Below are 16,572 nucleotides of genomic sequence, written 5' to 3'. Positions count from 1 at the left end.
AGGGAGAACATTGTGGAACCAAGGAAGAAAGTGAGAAAGAAGGAGCGGAAGAATGAACGACAGGAGGAGGAGGTCCATACATGTCAAATGCTGTAGGCATTAAGATCGAGAAAGTTAATATGTATTGTGTTTTGTTATAATTCTTCCAGTTTTGCTTATTTTGTTTTATGTGTGTTGTAAATTGTTGAGATAGTTATAAATAAGGACGTGTGTATATGTTAGGGTAGGTAGACAGCATGCTTCGTAGTGGAGGGGAGATGGTGAAGGTTCCTGTCCTCGACCTCCTGTTTGGTGAAAGTGAGGAAGGAAGGTTGCTAATTTTGGCAGTGCTGTACAACTTAAGTGGGGCAGAATTGGGACACTGCAGAACCATTGACTGGATGGAGGAGTTTTGTTTTCTAGGTAGTAGGATGTGATATTATCTTGCCACAAATGGAAATTAAGTTTGGTGTTCAATGTATGAGAGCTAAGAAATGAGATAAGGAGGTTGGAGGAAGTGTTTACCACATTACAGCAATTAGCGAGTAGTTAGGGAGTATTTATGGAGGTATCAGAAGAACACAAGAAGCTGCTTGTGACATATGAACTATTGAAGGAGCAGATGTGGAAAGTAGTGTCACATGAGGCGCAAAAGGTGAAAAGGGGATAGATAGATTCTGGAGGCAGGATACTCAAGACAGTATTTGGGACAGTGGATACAAGCAACATAAATGAACTGAATAGGACAGCAAGAGCTGCAAGGAAATTGGCAGAAGGGAATAGGGAACTGTGGAGTGGCATCCCATGCTGATCATGAATTTGGAGAGTGTTATATGCTTTGGCAGCTAACTGGAGGGGTAATGGAGTATGCAAAAACATAGCTAACACTCTAAATCAGGATTTAGAGGCATTGTTAGCACAGGTGCAAGTATTAGATGCAAGAATAACATTGATAAAACTGTTACAGGCACTAGCAGATAGTATTTTGGATGTAAGAGCGGACTTGACAAACTTGCAAGAAGTCGTTCATCAAGCATCACATGGGTAATTGAGTGCAGTCTATTGTCACCCCAATATCTGATGGGGCTTTGGAAAATGCAAGGAGAATTACCACCAGAACCCAAGTTAGTTGTAGAGCCTAGCAGCCAGAATCAACTTTTCTGTTACAATGTAGCAACAGTGGAAGTGAAAACTGATAAGGAACAGTTGTACGTTTCAGTGAAAATACAGGTGGCAGACAAAACTCACATTGTTCAAACTTTACACAGTGCCCACCTCTCCAGTGAGGTTGGAAGTAGTGTGGAGTTTATGCAGGTTAAAGAGGATGGCCTGTTACTAATAGTGGAAAATGAGGATCCATATGTGACAATGACTGAGGGAGAATTGCAGCAATTTCAGAGTGGGATGGTTACTATATGTCCCACACGCAAGAATTAGATGGGCACAAGGAAGCATTTATGCCGTGCAGTTGTTCAGGGGGGACGGTGGAGGGTTGTCCATACTGAAAGGAGGCAATGGAACCAAAACCGAACTTCCAGTGGGTGTATTTAGCCACGACAAGATAGTAGTGATTGCAAGTTGCTATGAGCAAGGGAAGCTCATGGGAGCCAGGTTCTTAGAATTAAGAGGCAGTAGGCTGTTGATAGATGGAACTAGATGTGATATTATGGGACCAATTTTTCATCTAGCAGCTACAATGACAGGAGTTACTTTGTCAAATAAAAAACTCCACCACAGGCATATGGCCAGACTAGTCCTTGGAGGTGCTGCGTAGGTAAAACCTTACCTTTGTGAATGATATCTGGGTACCAAGCCTAGTCCATTCACTAAGTGAGACAAAAGCCACACAAGAGGGTCAGATTACTGCAGGTCAGTTAGTGCAGCACATAGAGCAGTATTGAGGTAGGAAATAGCTGTGACCATGAGTATCACAATTACTAACACCATGGTGACTCTGATTCCACTCTGTATAACTTGTGTTTGTTGTGAGATGATAAGTCATACAGAAACCTTATTGCTGGCATGCTATTCCAATGCTGGAGAGCCATGGTAATAGCAACGATTCAGGGGAAAAATAAGCTGAAGATGTGAATTGAAGTTTATGTTGGGGAGTCATTGGACTTGGGTAATCTGTGCAGCAACATTGTCAGTAGTGCTGGGGTGGTGTAATGTCAGCATTCCTGCCTGGTAAACAAGGAGACCCGGATTCAAGTCCCGGCTATGGCACAAATTCTAATTCCTTTATTCAGCTTCCATCATTATCATAGATAAAGATTAGATTTAAATGTATTGAGGAAAATTTAATTATAAGATCTATACAAGAAACCTTATCATTTGGTAGTTTAGGTTCCAGTGGACTTTGTCCCAGGAGCAAGAGATGGAGAGTGAATTTATACACTACTGGCCATTAAAATTGCTACAACGAGAAGAAATGCAGATGATAAACGGGTATTCATTGGACAAATATATTATACTAGAACTGACATGTGATTACATTTTCACGCAATTTGGGTGCATAGATCCTGAGAAATAAGTACCCAGAACAACCACCTCTGGCCGTAATAATGACCTTGATACGCCTGGGCATTGAGTCAAACAGAGCTTGGATGGCGTGTACAGGTACAGCTCCCCATGCAGCTTCAACACGATACCACAGTTCATCAAGAGTAGTGACTGGCGTATTGTGACGAGCCAGTTGCTCGGCCACCATTGACCAGACGTTTTCAATTGGTGAGAGATCTGGAGAATGTGCTGACCAGGGCAGCAGTCAAACATTTTCTGTATCCAGAAAAGCGAATGAAGGGTAGAGCCACAGGTCGTAACACATCTGAAATATAATGTCCACTGTTCAAAGTGCCGTTAATGCAAACAAGAGGTGACCGAGACGTGTAACCAATGGCACCCCATACCATCACGCTGGGTGATACACCAGTATGGCGATGACAAATACACGCTTCCAATGTGCGTTCACTGCGATGTCACCAAACACGGATGCGACCATCATGATGCTGTAAACAGAACCTGGATTCATCCAAAAAAATGACGTTTTGCCATTCGTGCACCCAGGCTCGTCGTTGAGTACACAATTGCAGGCGCTCCTGTCTGTGATGCAGCGTCGAGGGTAACCGCAGCCATGGTCTCCGATCTGATAGTCCATGCTGCTGCAAATGTCGTCGAACTGTTCGTGGAGCTGGTTGTTGTCTTGCAAACGTTCCTACCTGTTGACTCAGCGATTGAGACATGGTTGCACGATCTGTTACAGCCATGCAGATAAGATGCCTGTCATCTCGACTGCTAGTGATACGAGGCCGTTGGGATCCAGCACAGCGTTCCGTATTACCCTCCTGAACCCACCAATTCCATATTTTGCTAACAGTCATTGGATCTTGACCAGTGCGAGCTGCAATGTCATGATACGATAAACTGCAATCGCAATAGGCTACAATCTGACCTTTATCAAAGTCTGAAACGTGATGGTACGCATTTCTCCTCCTTATACGAGGCATCACAACAACGTTTCACCAGGCAACACCAGTCAATTGCTGTTTGTGTATGAGAAATCGGTTGGAAACTTTCCCCATGTCAGCATGTTGTTGGTGTTGCCACTGGCGCCCGCCTTGTGTGAATGCTCTGAAAAGCTAATCATTTGCATGTCACAGCATATTCTTCCTGTTGGTTAAATTTCGCTTCTGTAGCATGTCATCTTCGTGGTGTTGCAAGTTGAATGGCCAGTAGTACAGAAAGAACTAGTAGAGTGAAGAGCATAGGAGGAACCATAAATTTATAATATAGTAAAAGCACAGTATCTCAAATTGGGAGCTCAGTATAAAGGTGGAAGTGGTCATATAGAGAACCAGTCCTGAGCAAGTCCTGAGGGGCCTTATCTTCCCCGCAGAGGGAGTTAATGTAATGTCACAATCTGGTTTTAGTAGAACTTGGAATAATTTCTAAGGAGCCACAAAGTACCATTGTATCAAATTACTGCTGGTCAGTACATGTGTGTGACGACTTGTGGGTCAGAATAATGTGTAAGCAAAAGGGTTGTGAGATGGGCTAGCCATACTCAGCAGAAAACTGCATCGTGCAACAGTAATAGCTGTAGTGGACAGGATGATATCACATCAGCAGGGCAAGACTCTTGTTACAAGCAACATGACTGGGCACAGGGTTTTAGTGTAACAAATGCACCCTAGTGTCATATAAATTATAGAGTCTTGTATTGCAAGGAAGCAAGCGAGAAGATGTTGTTATGGGTGGCCGGTATCCTCTTTCTGCAACACAAATGCACACATGAATTAATACAGTTCTTTATTTACAAGAACTGCAAACTTTACTTAACTTGAGTGGAGTCCACATTTGTCGTAGCCTGTGATGAGCTAAACCTGCTTTATGAGTATACTGACAGATGCCAAACTGTATAAGTGAATGAGTGAGTCACTCTGGTCAGGGGCGGCGGCCTAAATATATGTTGTTGAGAAGGTGTTGGCAGCGTGTTCCTTGTGGGTGTCTCTCTGGCCTCTCTTGTGATAGGTGCATTCATTCCAGTGCCTACTAATCGATCTTTGCAGTTCCTCTTTGCCAACCAGTGTGCTGGTGACAGCTTGCACCAACACATTCCTCCCCCTGAAATGCGACATTGTTGTCATGTAGGGAGGATGGAAATGACAATGAGTAGGAGTCGGACACTGGACGTAGAGATGAGTCAGGAGCTGTGATGGTGGAGGACAGCATATTGCTGACCGTACCCCACTATCTGGCTTGTGAAGCAACAGGAACATTCTCTGGAAACCTGCTGCTTGGGCACACGTCCAGGCCTGAGGGCGTGTTTGAGGCAGTGACAGAGACAGTGACAACAGGTCCGTGTTCATTGGGTCAGTGAACAGGGGTGGCGGGAGCGAGGGCACATCGTCATGCGCTCCTTCTGGGGTGCCCTGGTGGCATCAACAGGCGGCTGCGAAGGACACGTGGTCGCCTAAGGGCCTGAATCTGGGCGAAGAAATGCAGCAGAATCACAGGGCAAATGACATGCCTAAATTTGGTTCTGGTGGCGGTGGTGCGAACCGTTGGGACCTGCAATCAAGTACATAAAAGAGCCAATGCATTCCTGGATCATGCCTCTTTCCCTTTGCCGATGGTTGCCATAAACCCTGAAAAGAACTTGCAGACCATTGGCGGTGCCGGATGCTGCGGAGGGTGTAGCAAGTCAGCAGCATCCGATGGTGGTGGTCATGCAGAAGTTCCACTAGTGAGAGTCTGTCTTGTGGGTGGGAGCAATAGGTGAGAAAGAGTTGCAGCACCTGCTCCCATGTGTGGGAGGTGCGAAGTTTGGCCATCTGCTGTTTAAAAGTGTGTACAAAGTGTCCTGTTTCCCTGTGTCCTGCAAAGTTAATGTGCACTTGTTGCCCTGGTGATTGAGTCTTAGTCCAAGCTGAGAATGTTTTTGGTGGAGTGAACTGGTTTCCTGCACATGCACGGCAGTGTGATCTCATCTGTTCAATATGGGTGTCCATGCCCTGCCAAGTACAGTGCCGTCACACTAATTGTTTAGTGTGAACAATTCCCCAATGTTCTCGGTGGATCAATCGTAACACATCCTTTTGTGAAACCCTTTGGGAATAAGCACACGTGATTGTCCACTGTTATTTTGAACTAGAATCACACCCTATTGATCTGAAAGGTTATGCTGGCAAGCAAAGTATCAGCACACTACTGAGTTCTGGATACTGTTAATGAATGAGGCCAAGACATGTGAATGTAATGCAACAAAATCTTGAGACCTGGGTTTACTTCTGTGGCCTGTGCAATGTTTCTGTAGTGCAAGGGAAAAGATTCCAGCAATTCAGGGTACTGCACATCAATTTGGCGACAAGATGCAGCAGATGCATCAAAGTCAGAGTCTGGGCCAATTGGAAGTTGAGATGTGGCGTCTGCATTGCTGTGCTTTGCCGTAGCTCTGTACACAATTTCATATTGATACTGCAAAAGCAACAAAGCCCAATGTTGTAATTTTTGAGCAGTGCCTGTAGGAACCGGCTATGACAAATGAAGCAAGGACTGCAAAGGGTTGTGATCTGTCACTAAGAAGAACTTGTGACCTTACAAATAGTGATGAAATTTAGTCACACCATACACATTAGTGAGAGCCCCTTTTTCTATTTGAGAATAATTGCACTGAATTTGAGTTAACAACTTTGAGGCAAAAGCAATAGGTCTGTCTTGTGCACCAATTCTGTGTGAAAGCATGGTGCAGATTCCATAGGAAGAAGTGTCGACCTGGGGAAACCACTTGCTTGGCAGGGTCAAAATGAACTAAACATCTGTCACTAACCAAAGCATTTTTGAGTTCCTGAAATGCGTCTTGACAGTCTTTAGTCCAGACAAGAGGTACATTTTTGTCACGCAAGTGATGCAATGGAGACGTGATCTGAGCGGCATTCAGTATGAACCAAATGTAGTATGCAGTCATGTCTAGTACTGACTGCAGTTCAGACACATTTTGAGGAACAGGCTGGTCGGATTGCAAGCAAATGAGATTGGAGAGGGTGCGCACCCTGACTGTTTATCACATGACCTAAGTACTGTAGTTCAGCTTGAAAAGTGTCACATTTTTTGAGACGACACTTGAGTCCTGCTTCTGACAACACTCCAAAAAGAGTATGCAAATTGGCAATGTGTTCCTGTGGTATATGACCTGAGACGACAATATTGTCAAGTTAGTTTGAACAGAATGGCACTTGAGCAGTCAGCTGTTCCAAGTAACGTTGATAAACGGCGGCTGTGGAAGTACTGTTGAAGGGCAAACGCAAATACTTGAACAGTCCTAAGTCTGTGTTTACAACAAACACTTTCTGTGAGTCTTTATCCAATGAAATTTGTAATCAAGCATCAAGCAAATCTATCTTAGAAAAGTGACATCTTGCACCAAGCTTGTCCACGAGTTCCTCAGGCCGAGGTAATGGATAAGTGTCAACTACTGTCTGTGGGTTGACTGTAGACTTGAAGTCAACACGAATGCGAATGCAACCAGAAGGCTTCAGCAACAAAATAAGAAGACTTGCACATTGAGTGGCTTGAATGGGAGCAGTTACATCATTATCTTGCAATTCTTTCAATTCACTGGCCACTTTGTCTCTTAAAGCAATTGGAACGGTATGGGCCCAGAAAGACTGCGTTGTCTTTCAATGTAACATGTGCTACAAAGTTGTTAGATTTCTCCTTCCTTCTGAAAACAGTTCAGGAAATTCTTTAAGCAAGTGGGCTACACTTTCTTTTGATTCAAAAGCAGACACTGAAAGTACTAAGCCCAGACAAATCAAACTTCGCCAAACCAAATGTGTTCTCACTGTCTCTTGCTTTCAACACAGTAAAATTCACTGTCCTAGAGTGAGATTTGTAAGTGGCAGGCAAACTACACTGTCCAAGCACTGGAATTTCCTGTCTGTTGTAAGCAGCGAGGTGCTTGCTTGATTTAGAAAGTCATGGTGAGCCTAACTGTTCAAACGTGGCATGATTAAGCAAAGTTACTGAGGCACCTATGTCTACCTGGAAGTTCACAGAACAGCCAGCAATTCATATTGAGACAAATAGTTTGTTAGAACATCATTACACAGTGCTAGGGTTAGGAGGAGCCACAACCTTAATCTTACTTTTGTCAGAACCTGTTGTAATTTTTGAAAACACAGTGTTCAATGCATGTGCATGGGCCTGTGTTTTTTGGGAGTGGGCAAAATTAGTTTTTTTTTTTTTTTTTTTTTTTTTTTTCATGACAAAGATACTGTTTGAGCATTGCCTTTTTTTTCCACATGTGTAACGCATTGCATTGCGTGATAGGTAATCTCCTGTTTTCTGTGGTTAGCAGAATATCTAGGGCAATACTTCACTACATTCACTGGCCTGTTTACCTGTCTACATGGCTGTCCACCTGGCTGTGTACGTGCTCATTGTAGTGGCTGCTTGGAGCAGTTGTGAACAAGGAGTGGCTCGGCCCGACAAACTGGGGCCTGGTCAAACTTATAGGCTGCTATGGCACCCGAATCGTATTGCTCTAAGATTTGCAATACTTGGGGAAATGATGGATCCAAGTACTTTAAGATCTGTTCCATTATTCTACTATCTGGGACACTGAATGTTATTGCATCACGGATCATTAAATTGCTGTAAATGATGCCACACCCACACTTAAATTTACACTTCCTAGTCGTGCCCGTTAATTCTGTATACCACTGGCAGTATCTCTGTTCCACCTTTTTCTGCAAGCGATAGAACTGATATCAAGCTGCAGTTGCTTTGAATTGCTGGTCATAGTATTGAGTTGGTGCAGCGATTACTTGGTCATAGACGAATTCATCAGGAGATGCAGTTGGGAATATTTTTTGTATTAACCTGGACACCGGGGACCCTGCAATCGAAAGGAACTATTGTAACTTTACAGTGTCTTGAACACAATGAACATGACAATGTGCTTGGAACTGAGTCAGGTATTCAATCCATTCCTACTCTGTTTCCTTAAGTTGACAGAATGTTGGTATAGTGGTTGGTGGCATTGGTTTGGCTGGTTGGTTGGTCAGTTGTGGTTGTGCAGCCGACACAGCTTGTGTAGCCAGTAGTTATTGTACTGTCGTCAGTAAGGTAGTGATTTGTTGGTTCTGAAGTTGGAAAACATGTTGGCTGTGGTGAGGGGATGGGGGGCAGAGGACGGAGGGGGTGGGAATTCATGGTTTACACAGATACATTATATCAAAAAGCAAGCAAAGCCTCTGAAAAAAGAAATTTGATTAGTTCTGTGACTCATCTCCTGGAATACTTGCAAGAACACAACAACAAATTAGTAAATAGAAACACTTGAGCACTAGCACCCCTGCAAGCTTAAATACAAGAGAAGCAAGCACAAAATCTGTGGCCAAGTTGTTTATCTTTGATGGCCACTGAATTATCCTTGATCTCCACTGTAGAGTCTTGTATCGCAAGGAAGCAAGGGAGAGAATGTTGTTATGGGTGGCCACTATTCTCTTTCTACAACATGGATTCACATGTGGATTAATATTGTTCTTTATTTACATGAACTGGAAACTTTTCTTAACTTGAATAGAGACCATATTTGTGGTATGAGCTCATCAGTAATATTGCAGACTGATGTAAAGACAGTTCTGGTTAAGGTAAACTAGTCCCTCTATAGTCACTAATCTGGTCACTATGTACTGTTGTAGCCTGTGAGGATCTAAACCCATTCTGCGAGTATAATGACAAGTGCCAAACAGGATGAGTGAATGAGTGAGTCACTCTGGTCAGTGACGGCAGCGTAAAGACATGCTGACAAGAGGATGATGGCAGTGTGTTGCTTGTGGGTGTGTTTCTGGCCTCTCTGTGATACGCACGCTCGATCCAGTGCATACCAATCGATCAACGCGCTTCATCTTTGCCAACCGGTGTGCTGGTGTCAGCTTATGCCAGCACATAAATAGTAACAGATTTTGAGGCAGAGGCATTCAGAGCCCAGGAGAACCACCTTGCCATGACACCACGTGCATGCCAGAGAATGAGATGACTGGGCTCCACCAGCTGTAGCCATGGATTCAAGACCGGATTGGGCCAGTTCCCACCAGCACTGAGCCTCGTTGTGGGTCTTGGTGCCACAGTGCCATTGTCTTTCCATCTATGCCAGCTGTCATCCGACTCCTCTCAAATGGCAGCTAGTCATGTCCCATGCACAGCAGGCTTCCTTCACATACATGGTGGATGTCACCAGGCCTGAGTTGCCTAAGCACTAGCATATGCCACAGCAGGACACTTTCACAGCTCAACAAGGAGCACTTATTATGTCAGTGCGGTGGCCCGCTGTCAGGCCATCAGCTATCATTCTACTTGATGTCAGCATTGTGGAGCGCTGACCCTGTTCTTACTTGCCAAGGCAGACGCCGATGCCTGCGAGCCTTCGCTGGTCTGGGTTGCTGGATTGGGGCTTGTCTGTCTCACATTGCTGATGATGCAATGTGTATCTGAAGTTAATCAAGTATTTTTTCTCAATCATCAGTGTATCTACTGGACTCTACATCTACATTTACAAGGTACTCCACAAGCCACTGTAAGGTGCATGGTGGAGTGTACCCTGTACCACTACTTGTGATTTCCCCTCCTGTTCTACTCACAAATAGAGTGAGGCAAAAATGACTGTCTGTATGCCACCATATGAGCCCTAATTTGTTGTATCTTCATGTTCCTTATGTGCAATGTATATTGGTGGCAGCAGAATCATTTGGCAGTCAACTTCAAATGCTGTTTCTCTAAATTTTCTCAATAGTGTTTCCCAAAAATAATGCCACATTCCCTTCAGGGATTCCCATTTGAGTTCCCGAAGCATCTTTGTAACACTTACATTTTGTGTGAATCTACTGGTAACAAATCTAGCAGCCCTCCTCTGAATTGCTTCGATGCCTTCCTTTAATCCGACCTGGTATGGCTCCCAAACACTCAAGCAGTACTCAAGGGTAGGTTGCACGTGCGAGTGTATACCTGTCCTTTTTTCCCCCTAAGGTAAGTCTTTCCGCTCCCGGGATTGGAATGACTCCTTACCCTCTCCCTTAAAACCCACTTCCTTTCGTCTTCCCCTCTCCTTCCCTCTTTCCTGATGAGGCAACAGTTTGTTGCGAAAGCTTGAATTTTGTGTGTATGTTTGTGTTTGTTTGTGTGTCTATCGACCTGCCAGCGCTTTTGTTCGGTAGGTCATCTCATCTTTGTTTTTATATATAAAATTACATTTTTTCACATTTAGGACTAGCTGCGGTTCATCACACCAACTGGAAATTTTGTGTAAGCCATCTTGTAACTTCCTTCAGTCACTCAACTTTGGCACCTTACTGTACACCATGACATCGTCAGCAAACAACCGCAGACTGCTGCCCACCCTATCTGCCAAATAATTTTTTTATATATAGAACAACAGCGTGGTCGTAGCAAACTTCCCTGGGGCACTCCTGACGATACCCTTGCCTCTGATGAACACTCGCCATCAAGGACAACATACTGGGTTCTATTATTTAAATAGTCTTTGAGCCACTCGCATATCTGTGAATTTATTCCTTTATTAACAGCCTGCAGTGGGGCACCGTGTCACATGCTTTCTGGAAATCTACAAATATGAAATTTTCCTATTGCCCTTCATCCATAATTGTCAGTATATCATGTGAGGATGTGAGAAAAGGGCAAGCTGAGTGTCGTACAAGTGCTGCTTTCTAGAACCATGCTGATTTGTCGACATAAGCTTCTTAGCCTCAAGAAAGATTATTATATTCAAACTGACAATATGTTGAAGGATTTTGCAGCAAACAGAAGTTAGGGATGTTGGTCTGTAATTTTGCAGGTCCGTTCTTGTGCCTTTCTTTTATACTGGAGTCAACTGTGCTTTTTTCCAGTCACATGGGACTTTGTGCTGGGTGATAGATTCACAATTAATCCAAGCCAAGTAATGGACAAATGCCGTAGAGTTCTCTTTGTAAAATTGAACTGGGATTCCATCTGGTCCTGGTGATTTATTTATTTTTTTTTTCAAATCTTTAAGTTGCTTCTGTATGCTAGTTATGCATATTTCTATATCATCCGTACGGGAGTCTGTCTGATGGTCAAATGACAATATGTTTATACTGTTCTCCTGCTGAATGAGTTCTTGAACATGAAATTTGAAACATTGACTTTTGTTTTGCTATCTTCAACTGCCACACCAAGCTGGTCAACAAGGGACTGAATGGAAGGCTTAGACCCACTTAGCGATTTTACATATGACCAGAATTTTCTTGTGTTCCCTGCCACATCTTTTGGTAAGCATAGTGGCCTGCAGTCTCACAGCTCACCCTACAGAGTGCCACCAAAGCTCATCACCATACACAGAGCATATCATAGATAAGATGGATGATGGATGCTGTGAACCACTAAAAAAACGTATTTAGAGCTGACATTTGTTCAAGCTGCTACAGAGCTGTACCTTTATAATTACAGTTCATATGCAGTAACATGTTTATTTTGAATTTGTAAGAATGACCTGCCGTGTTTCCATTCTTGATGTATGTCAGAAAAATAAATAAATAAATAAAATGCTGGTACATTGAGTACTTCTGACTTTAGCAGCAACCAGGTACTATTTAGTTTGGAAATGCTTTTTTTAATAAGTATCAGTTTAGAGTTACAGTTATTCATCTTCAGTCCTTTTTCTGCATCAGGCTGTATTTCTTTTAAACACATGCCTTATTTATTAGGAAGTTAGCTAATTTAATTCTTTTGGAAATTCTCAAGCAACCCAGTGGGGGGGGGGGGGGGGGGGGGGGGGGGAATTGTTTGTGGCAGCAAAATATAAAATGCTACAATGTGATTGTACTGCTCACAGACTAATCAGAAGTACCAAGATACATGCCATAGTTATTAACGTTACACAGAAATTATGTTATAAACATCCACATGTCATGATCCACATAATGATATTCAGTAGATCAGCATTATGACACACCGATCATGCTGCACTGTAATGCATATATCCAGGGGTGTGCCACTTCCTGTGGGAATACACCTTAAAGGCCACCACACATGTAACTGCAAGCTTGAGAAGCATATATGTGCAAACATGCACAAATCCCTTTTGAATCTACACAGTCCAAGCATACTTATTCAGGCATTAGTTTGTGCTTCCAATATATGTAGCTCCAATCATAATGATTAGCTCATTTGGCCAGCGTTATGTTTGTAATGTGGGAATAAGAAAAAAAAAAAAACATTGAAAAGGAGACATAAGATGTGGTGTGAAGATTGGTTAATGAAATGAAAAACTTATTCTCAAAATGTTACTCTGCGACTTGGGTATGTAGCCACATGATTGGTACAATTATTTCAGTATCAGTGGGGAAGTGTATTTGAGCCTCGTACCACACATAACCCCACTGAGTAAAAAGCAAAATACAATCATGGGAGAAGCTATAACTCCACCCAAAAGACTGACAGCAGTATTATGATTTCTCACAAACTGGTTATGAAACCTCAGACATACATCCATAATCTGTGAGTGATTATTTACCTACCTCTTCTCTTCCTACCCCCAGATAAATAAATATCTTCCATTTTTCCCTTCTGTAGTTGATTGTCAGAAAATCTATCTTTTTAATAATGACATTTCTTTCTCTAAGCCGGTCAAGTGATTTACATTTTGTTAAAAGTATAATGTATGTGATATCTGTCTTTGCATTACAGTGATAGCTCTCAATTTAATGCCCCTGATGCAGAGATAATTGAATAACATTTTCCAGCAATTTGTAATTGATTTTCTGTGTTTCACATTGATCAACATAGTTAATGAATAATGCGTCACAACTGACATTTGCTTATTCAAACTTGTACGTTTTCAGCACACACACTCAAGCATGTGTATATTGGTATGCTTGCAAAAGCTTGCATAAGTAAAAATCGAGCCTTAAGTGACTTTAACAGTCCAAATTCTTGCACAAATTTACTGTACGGCATTGCACAGAGTGGTTCATCACGTGTTCTTATCAAGGTTTCAGAAGTATGTGTGGCCATCTTTAGGGGCAACATGAAGGTAGAAGATATAGGAACAACTGGTCTGTGCATCAACAGTCAGTGTAATTTACTTAAAAGAAAAGAGATACGAGTACTGTACCATATTCCAGTCAAATACCATATATTAACAGTTCCAAAGTCCAATATCTAGAACAAAAAGTGTAAAACATACTTCAGTCTGATCATTCAACCAGCACTCATAATACATTACACTAGAAAAAAAATAGCATAATGTACATGATGTGGTCAACATGTTAAAATCAAGTGCAATGAACATCTACCAGCTCAAATATGCAGGAAAATAGTTTTATACAGGGCATTCATCTTCATGTCTGTCTTGAATATATGATTGTTGAGTGTCTCAGTATCTCATTGTATTTATGTTTCTTATTTGACCCCTGGTATTATGCACAATAGTTGACAGTTTTCATTTCTTATTTACTTGGCACAGGTGCTGTTTAGGTGTAATTAGTATAAACAAAAAACCTGTCACGAAGAGCGGTTTAAGAAAAGACATCATATTCAAACAACAAACATTACTTTGTTTACTTTGTGTCATTTACTAATTCATTCTTTTTTCTTTCATAGTGATGACTCGGTATCACTGAATGTTCCTCAGGTTTCAAGAAAGGATAAAATTTTCTCATATAAAACAACATGGAAGACTTACCTCAATTCACTGGCAATGAAAGAGGGTAATTCACAAGGTAAGTTTGTGTGTGCCTATCCAAAAGTTTCCAGGTGACAATGACGTATTGTATCAAATGCAATTCTGAATAACATACATCTTTTTTATTTTTTTGTTTCAAAATTTCAGAGACTGCGGATATGGCATGTTTATGTACAAAGCAGAGAACAAATGTATGTGCAGTAAAACTGGTGAACCTATGTAATACGTATCAGAACTCATATATTAAGTCCTTCCACCTTAGTGATAGTGGACTTAGAGTATGGTTCATGGATTCTGACTCATCTCTGGGTGGTATGTTCAGGATTTATGACAGCACTTCTGGTGTTTGTATCGCTGAAGTTGAGGTTCCTGATGATGCAGTTGTGGTAGCTGGAGGGTTTATGGATCACATCGATGCCTTTCTATCATCAAACAAGTTATCAATGTTCCTTGGAAACATTTCACGGGATGCCTTCATAAATAAGGTATGTATTTTAGTAAGTTTTCAAAATCTAATGGATATTATTTAATTTAAATTACAATGCTCTGTATTTAGTTACAAATTATTATTCATGACATCTCATACTTGAGCTCTTAATCTACAGTGTGTTCAGATAGATGTAGCTAGACAGTGCATATTTATTCCAGATTGACAATACAAATGTTTTACCTGTGTTGTTATCTGAAAAACTGAACTGCTGTAATAAAACAAGTGATTATTACTTTGATTTTTATGAATTTCCTTTTATTTCAGATATAATCACATTTTATGATAGACTCTTAATAGGTTTTGGCCTCCACTGACCATCTTTAGATTCCACTAATGATAGGTGGCATTTTGCGAAGCAAAATGTACAATATATGCATTCACAAACAAAGCAGTGCATGTATTTTGCATTGTGTTCACCAAATGCTAACCATGACTAATAGCATATGAAGGTGGCTAGTGTCAACTGAGACCAGTTATGATTTTGTCATAAAATTTGATTGTACCTGAAACAAAAAGAAATTCACAATACTTCAGTCATTGTTCTTCTTCAACAGAATGTCTTATTTTCCAAAGACGTTCATTTTTCATGATGTAATGTCCATTTCACAAACTTTTGGACACACTTCATGCGGTACCAAAGCACCTGTTGCACTTGTTTAAGGAATACTTGTGCTTTTAGATACAAAAATATTGCATGGTTTGAACCTCAGCCATATCCACTTAGGTGACAAAAATGGGGACAGTCTTGTAGGCTTCGATTTAAGAACTCAGGTTAGGTAAGCTGAACTTACCATTTGACCTGAGAAAACTATTATCTCTGCACATAGGCTGGCTAGCACAGATTCATGTTGAGTAGAACTTGTACACAGGAAATTTCAATCAAGAATAAATCAGGACAGAATTACTGAACGGGAGGCAAATTTTTACAGGAATGGGGATCTTGGCTTAACCACCCAGATCTAAAGGATGGTAAAAATATCAAGAAATAAAACTTAATCTCAATATTAACTGCACACCAATGAAATGTTTGGTCATTGAGAGGCACAACTATCCATAGCAGGCAACCTCTGGGAAACCTGCCACACCTCAGTTGTATAAGGCTTACCCCAGGCAACCGGGGCTCTCTCTGGGTGGACACTCACTTCCCTAACTGCTCATATGACTTCCACGAAGCCTAAATCACTTTTTTTTCTACTCCCAGTGGTTCAGGTGGTCCATCGGACAGTATTAACACCCAAACCCCAAAGGGACCTCATGTAAGTAATCCACCTGAGATGTCTGTAAACATCAGCACAAGCACTACTGGTAACAAACCACTACCTGTGATTAATAATGTGATTAGTGTTTTTAAATATGTTGAAGATTCATTTGGAAAAAGTCACCTTTCCACAACCATACAGCTGTAGAAGGACATGCATCTGTCAGATTCTCTCTGTTGAAAGGTTGCGAAAAGCTACACCCCCCTGATTAGTACATTGAAAACTATCTAAGTAAACAAGTTGATAATACAAACTACATGGAAAATATGTTATCAACTCTGAGCTGCACCCTGGGCTAAATTGAGCAGCACAGTGGGCTAAATTGTTGTAAAGGAATTGTAACATGCCAGACATTGTAGATACAGACACCAAACAACTCCAACAGGAACAGGAAAGCAAAAGAGTCACTGAAGTTCAGAATTTCAGGAAAGGGTTGATGGTGAGCTGCAGAAGTCAACATCCTTTATACACCAATTCTGTTTACCAATGTTGCGTTGACATATTGTAGCAAGCTTTCTCCACCTTAAAATTAGGCCCTATGTATCTAATCCAGTGCACTGCTTTAAGTCATACCACCCTGGGTATCAGCGGTCTTGTATGTGTGGAAGATGTGGCTTTTA

The 16,572-nt window shown here is 41.7% G+C and overlaps 1 protein-coding gene across 1 annotated transcript in view; it reads left to right on the top strand.

Annotated features, from left to right (window-relative positions):
• Nucleotides 1–16,572, top strand: part of LOC126483618 (spatacsin) — a 410,710-nt gene that overhangs the window by 71,695 nt on the left and 322,443 nt on the right. The window contains exons 6-7 of the mRNA XM_050106663.1: nucleotides 14,122–14,240; nucleotides 14,351–14,688. Coding sequence (XP_049962620.1) covers nucleotides 14,122–14,240; nucleotides 14,351–14,688 — 457 coding nt within the window. The remainder of the gene's footprint in view (nucleotides 1–14,121; nucleotides 14,241–14,350; nucleotides 14,689–16,572) is intronic.

Source organism: Schistocerca serialis, chromosome 6 (genome assembly GCF_023864345.2).
Source record: "Schistocerca serialis cubense isolate TAMUIC-IGC-003099 chromosome 6, iqSchSeri2.2, whole genome shotgun sequence".
Classification (NCBI taxonomy): Eukaryota; Metazoa; Arthropoda; class Insecta; order Orthoptera; family Acrididae; genus Schistocerca; species Schistocerca serialis.
This window is presented reverse-complemented; position numbering and strand designations above follow the sequence as displayed.